General features: G+C 29.3%; 2 protein-coding genes across 2 annotated transcripts; both read right to left on the bottom strand.

Annotated features, from left to right (window-relative positions):
• Positions 1-515: 515 nt before the first annotated feature.
• Positions 516-3,810, bottom strand: LOC137930963 (multiple inositol polyphosphate phosphatase 1-like). Its single transcript, XM_068774337.1, has 5 exons — positions 3,540-3,810; positions 2,775-3,196; positions 2,590-2,688; positions 1,040-1,497; positions 516-736 (listed from the first exon to the last, which is right to left on the bottom strand). The coding sequence occupies exons 1-5, from the start codon at positions 3,697-3,699 to the stop codon at positions 565-567; spliced, it is 1,311 nt and encodes a 436-aa protein (XP_068630438.1). The 5' UTR covers positions 3,700-3,810; the 3' UTR covers positions 516-564.
• A 367-nt stretch (positions 3,811-4,177) lies between these two features.
• Positions 4,178-6,364, bottom strand: LOC137931174 (multiple inositol polyphosphate phosphatase 1-like). Its single transcript, XM_068774580.1, has 3 exons — positions 6,017-6,364; positions 5,131-5,588; positions 4,178-4,328 (listed from the first exon to the last, which is right to left on the bottom strand). The coding sequence occupies exons 1-3, from the start codon at positions 6,362-6,364 to the stop codon at positions 4,178-4,180; spliced, it is 957 nt and encodes a 318-aa protein (XP_068630681.1).
• Positions 6,365-7,055: the final 691 nt, after the last annotated feature.

Below are 7,055 nucleotides of genomic sequence, written 5' to 3'. Positions count from 1 at the left end.
ATTACTACACATTAATTTTACAATTATTTTATTTATATAAACATAAGTTCAAAGGATGACAAGAAAAATATATTTTTAAAGTTAATTATTATTTTATTTAATAATTTTTCTTGCTTTTAATATTTCCCTATCCTTCGCCGCGAAAAGTCGCTAGAAGAACAGTCATCTTAATTCATTTTAAACTGCGTAAAGATAAACTTCTAATACGTAAGAACTTTATCTTAACAGTACCAAACAGATATAAAAACGTATGAAAAAATTTTCTTGTAAATTTTGGGTGATTTAATTTTATTAGATTATTTGCTATATATTTGACAATTCCATAATGCATATTTGCAATGTACCAATTAGAAAATTATTTTATTGTCCGGTCACTATCGTTTACCAAGTCTAATATCTTTTAATGTATCTATCTAGTGTTTAAAAAATCGAGTAATAAACAATGTATACATAATATACTTATTTCAAACGTTGCAGCATTAAATAAAATTACCATATTACTTAGAAATTTTTATTATAAATTTAGTTAAATGGATAATCAATGCTCTTCATTAGCATTTTTAATTAATAGGGCTGCGATTTAAACTCACAGAAGTCAATTTTTGTATTTAAGAACGGTGACAACTTGTCTTCGAATTCCTTCCATGTACAAATACCATCGGCACAAATCGACCTAATTGGTTCTTCATTTAAGTAGAAAACGACGTTATAATCGATTTCATCTTTCATTGTACATCTGGAATAAACAAGGATTCGAGATTTATTTTAGAAGCATTACACAAATCATTCAAATTGTCTTACGCTTTTCTAAGCGATCGTTGAAGATAAAATAATCTACTTTTAACTTTATAAATTGTAACCGCTAAAAGCGAATTTCAATAAAATGTTAAATTTAATTAAATTTGTGAAAATATTTACAAAAATTCGTCTTAAAGTGGCAGTTATGTTTTCACATCATAAATAAACATGTATTTTAAATACATTAAAAAAAACATGGAATTATAATTCAAAAAGATTTATGTTAGAATTCAAAGTGTACCTGTTTAAAACGGCTACAAGATTAACCGAGAATGCAGAAATAGCGCTACTTCTCCATTTTCTTTCACGATCTCTATTAGAGCTACTCAAAGGTTTGCTATCTTTAAATAAACCAAGTGCTGTATAAACCATGTCTAACATTGTTGTATGTGAAAAATATGCACTGATATTCTTGCCTTGACCATCTTTAGCTTTTTGAAAACTTTGAAGTAGTTGTGCAAGAGGAACTTGGCCAAATATTTCGTTCTGTGCCGTACCGTAACCATTTTTATAGTACGATCTCAGATCTTGGATGTACTCCAAAATTTGCAAATCATCTTTAGTAAACAGGGCACACCACGGGCTGAGCTTATTCTCTACACCGGACCATGTATGGCGACATAGATCGTATAATGCTGTGATGTTTGTATCGGTGAGAGTATAATCAATGCCGCTTCTGCGTTGTATTCTATCTTTAGCCTGTAAAACAACGTGATTAGAATAGTATAATTTGCAGTGTCCAGTTTTTCTGCGGAACGTTTTATATGAGTTCTGTTACTGTTTTCATGTTATATCGATAAAATAAATTATGTATGGTTATTCTATAGATAGTTAAATGGATAAATAAGAAACCAAAATATTAATTGTTTATTTAGTTTCTAAATCCGTTGGTTCTATACTGTTGTTTTACGGACACTCGCATATTAACGGTTTTTCAAACGTAACATGTAATTGTATAAATTTAGTAGATTTGGGCAAATAGTAAAGACCTTTAAACTTTGTCTTTAACATTTAGTAATTTTTTTACCATATAAATTATATAAACATAAATAAATAAATAGAACATAGTTTTTACTCAATATTTGTCAATATTTGTAAATCTTACCATATTCAGATCGTTTTAATAGAGATGTACACCTAATTTTAAATCTTAATTCTTTACGCTACACATTTTTATATTAAAGATCTATATAAATTCTAGTATTCGAATGTACTTTACAACTGTATAAGGTCAGTCAGCAAATACATTTTTGAATAAATTTCCTTTTAAAGACAGTACACCGTATATTATTATTAAACGATCTTCAAGACTATCTTGACCTGGTTCACAAGGGGAACTGGTTGAATAACTTTAAAAAAAAGAAGATAATGCACTGCAGAACTGCTTTATTCTGTGGCTGTAAACCTTAATCAGAAAATTAAAAACTAAAATAAATTTGGCTAATAAATAAATTACTTTAGTTTGTATTTTTTACTCCCTGTTTTATTTTCACAAAATCGGCAATAAAGCGTGAAAAATTTGCGAATTTAGGTACAGCAGATACAAAAAATTGTAGTCTTTCTTTCATCAATTGCAATATCTCTAAAACACTGTCATCATATTAGAATTCTCGGAATCTTAAGGTTTTCGGAATTAAAAGTTAGTCTATCTAACTAAACTGGAAATTAAAAAAAAATTTAGTACTTTTATGTGCAAAGTTTAAAAATTAGCTTAGTTATACGGCAGTTTTATATTATTTGTAACTTTTGGCATACAATTATATATTTTAAAAGAGTGAAGTCGTAACTTACAGCAAGGTATTCAGGGGTTAGCATGTATTTCTCTGATTCAGCGAAAATATCGGGGTTATGTTGTACTTCTTTCTGGTACTTTCCACAAGTTAAATACGGCTAAAAATAAATTAGTAGAAGAGTATAATTTCTAAAACATATAACTTAATTTAAAATTTTTGGGATTGCGTAAATATCGTACTCACATCCATAATATCCGAATCCGATAGAGCTTTTTCAGCTTGTACATTTTTATTGTTAAGGCCTTTAATGAAAGCTTTCGCACTATCTTCTATCCAGTGACCTAAAGCTGGACGTATGCTATAACTTCCCTTTTCCAAATTATCCAACAAACTGGGAAAAGCTTCTTTAAACCGCTTACCTATACCTAACATTTCTTCATATCCTTCTGTTGTAAGTTGCTTAGCACCATTGAACATCTTTTTGTCTATTGGCCAATTCTTTAAGTCTTCGATATCTTGAGCACAAAGAGAACTACGTCCTTTTTCGTAACTGGCCGCTATGTAATTTCTTATAGCAAGGGCATCTTCCATCTTTTTGCCGAAGCCAATAGAGGGGTATCTTTTTCCATGACGGAATAATCCCCAAATACTAATTGGGCTACACCCTGTGAACAAATACAAAAAGGGCGTTGTTACTGTTTGTCATACTCCGATGCCCCGATTTTATTCATTTGTTTGTTTATTTATTAATTAACTTATTAACTTTAAATAGTGCATGAATAATATATAAAAAATCAGATGAAATAGGCAAAAAATTAGGTACGAAGAGAGATCTTATCGCAACTACTGTTCCTAACAGACATCGGTCTTCATTATGACGCAAACACTTGAATATTTTGAAAAACTTATTTACTCATATGTGCATATGATTTTGACAAGATTTACTTATGATATCAAAAAAATTGTCAATGACTTTTTAATTTGGGATACACCCACGTTTAAACTCACCCTTTAATTTCACTAAAGAGTCCCGTATGTCGCCTCTAATAGCATTGTACGATGTTTTACTTGCAAAATATTTATATGGGCAGCCGCTATTCCAATGACAGAAGGAAGCATTACATATGGTCGCAAATAACAATACAGTTATTAGAAACAATATTTTCATTTTACTAATAAAACTTATTTCACTTTGAAAATATTAAGGTTTAATCCGAAGCTCTCAAGCTGTGGTAGACTTGATATCCTTTTCGAAGTTGGAAGATAACTAAATGCAACATTTGCATAAAATACTAATGTGGTATTTGCTTCTACATATAATCCACTTGTGTAGCAAAATATTTTTATATTGAACTTGTTTTAGTTCTGTATTTGAATTAGCTTGCATAACTAGTTGCTTCGATATTTTCATGTTAGTGTGTTTATATGTATATAGTTAGAATAAAACTACTTTGAGTGATGTCGTATTTTATTAACATTAATGTAAAACATGCAATGGCTGTCAGTATTACCTTCAATGTTGTTTATGTCATTAAGAATTATGTTATACAAAATATCTTTCAAATTGGATCCTTAAATAACGACCCTTAGGGTAAAAAACTAAATAAAAAACAAACAATATTTGACTTTGATATTTGTGTTTGAATTTAACAAAAATTCAATGTAGTGTTAACAAAGTTCTGCAGAATATTTTCAAACTCTTGCCAGGAGCATTCACCGTTATTGCATATATCTTTTAAGGGCCTCTCGTTTAAGTAAAATGCCACATTGTAGTCTGTTCTGCTCCCGTCCGTACATCTAAAAAATAATTATGTACCAGAACTAAACAATAATTCACGAATTTAAGTCTACGTTTGAAATTAGACACTATTAAAACAATAACGATTTATTAAACAATATATTATTTACACAATTTCAACACAACTGGCATCATTTGCATAAGTTACAACTGCTTAAGGCATTTAAATGGTCTAAGATTCACGAAATCGTGGCATGTCAAACGCACAGTAAAATCTGTTAAAAGTACTTGGTAGTTATAATATTTAATCAATTGCAAAATGAGTAAAAAAAGTCATTAAGAACTACTGAAAAGTTATGTAATTTAAATACATGATAGCTGTCTGTTATTGAACATAAAACACATGTTATTATAGTTATTGTGTAATCTCAAAAACATCACTTTGTTTTTGAGATTTTAAAAGTACTCCACTTTTAAAATAACCCATGTAAAAACTTAGGGTAAATAGATAATATGCAAACAAAAAAGATAGTGAAAAATCCGTTAAAAAATGAACAGTAATTATCAAAAACACCTTTATAATTATCATCACATAATTTTTATGAGTATTACAGATTTTTTTTTAAATAAATCCTGTTTAAAAAAAACTCTCGTTTAGTTATTTTAGTGTCTAAAAATTTCATTACCAGTTATTAACATAATTGTTGATGAAATTCTTAAGCTATGACAAATCTGCTGAGCTTGATAGTTAATATGGCAAATATCCTTAATGGCTATATTAAATCTTCAAATTAACGACGTCGATTAATTTTCTTAGCCCGTCATCGCAGTAATAAATAGAAAAATACCAGAATTACGAACCTATTGAGGGTTGCGATTAAGTTAGATGCAAAAGCAGAAACTTTCGATGATCTCCATTTTCTTTCAGGATTCCTTTTGTCGGCTTTCAGTGGTACTTCGTCTTTGAATAGACCTAACGCAGCGTAAACCATATCCATCATGGTAGCATGGGTAAAATACATTGTTAATACCTTTCCAGTTCCATTTTTAACTAATCTAAAACTTTCTAACAAGTTTGTCAATGGAATCTGTCCAAAAACTTTATTTATAGTTGTACCGTAACTGTTTCTGTAATAGTGTCGTAAATCTCCGATATATTCTAAGGCCAGTAGATCATCTTTAGTGAACAGAGCGCACCACGGACTTCTAGTATTATTTATTCCCGAAGACGTATAACGACATAAATCGTACAAAGATGTTATGTTCTCATTACTAAGTGTGACATTAATACCTGTCCGTTTTTGAATTCCTTCTTTGACCTAGAATTTTAAATAACGTTGATAACGTGTTTTTATCTATGAATTTAAATTTAACCTTAAGAAATATCTAAGTCTCGAGTAATTGGAGCACTATTTAATATTTTGCTGCCATTCTGACACTGCATAATAAAATCAAGTATAAACTGAAGATGAAAATAAAAATAAATGAGAGAATAGCACGAGTAGTTTAAAAATCACTTTATCGATCATTAATGTGGTGTTGTAGCTTTGTAAATAGGTTAATTAAAAAACTTACGAGAAGAAACTCTGCCATATTTTGATACTTATTAGCTTCTGCATATATATTCAGACCATGTCTTATATTTTTTACGTAGTAATTACAAGATTCGTATGGCTAAAAATATAACAAGAATATATCACCTTGTTTTTCACATAAAAAACTTAATGGGTACTAGTGTAATACGCACTGCCAAAATGTCGTAATTGGAGTTTGATGTTTCTATAGTCAAAGATCGATTGCCAACACCTTTGATAAATGCCTTAACACAATTTTGTACCCAACGGTCATTAGTTGCGCGTAATGTATAACTATCATCATCCATATTTGATAGTAAATCTTGAAATACATTACTCAATCTGTGGCCAATACCCGCCATTTCCTGATAGCCTTCTTCAGCCAATTGGTGAATATTATTCAACATGTCTTGATCAATTACCCAATTTAATAAATTTTCTACGTCTTGAGCGCACATTCGACCTTCTCCTTTTTTGTGACTTGTTTTAATATAGTCTTTTATAATGGTTGCGTCTAACATTTTGTAAATAAAGTTTTCACCGGGGTTTCTTTTACCGTGTCTTATCAATCCCCAAAGGCTGATAGTTTTACATCCTGATGAACATTTCCGTGTTTTATAAAATTATAAAAAATTTTATTGATTGATAATTATTTACTTACCTTGTTTTTTTATAACTGAATCTCTTATATCGCCTCTAATAAACTGGTATGGTGTTTTACTTGAAAAATATTTATAATGACAATGATCATTCCAATAGCAATACGAAAAAGATAATTTGATAACACAAAAAACCGTCAATAAAATCAATATTAAATTCATATTTATGTACTTATTTCACTTTTAACTATATCGTCAGACTTCGTTTCGTTAAAAGTTTATATTATCAAATGGAAAACATGACACACAATCTTATAGTTACGAGCTCATCGAACGACTAATATAAAACGTGTAGTTAAATTGATAAATATATAAGGCGAGATAAGAACATTTTTACGCTGTGAACTTTGGGGTTAACATATCGTACATTTTTTCATAACATGTTAACATTTGCATTAACTATAAATTAAAATTTTTCACTTCATATTTTTAATTGACTCTCTCATTCGCAATGGTTTGCCGTTAAAGTTCTAACTAGACATCTTGGTATATTTTGAAATATTATGAAACTCGTTATTTACTATCTTATATATCTAAACTAGTAACACATTTT

The sequence above is a fragment of the Battus philenor genome, unplaced genomic scaffold (genome assembly GCF_028537555.1).
Source record: "Battus philenor isolate CCGP_79_NKW_IND1 unplaced genomic scaffold, ilBatPhil1.0.hap1 SCAF_7, whole genome shotgun sequence".
Classification (NCBI taxonomy): Eukaryota; Metazoa; Arthropoda; class Insecta; order Lepidoptera; family Papilionidae; genus Battus; species Battus philenor.
This window is presented reverse-complemented; position numbering and strand designations above follow the sequence as displayed.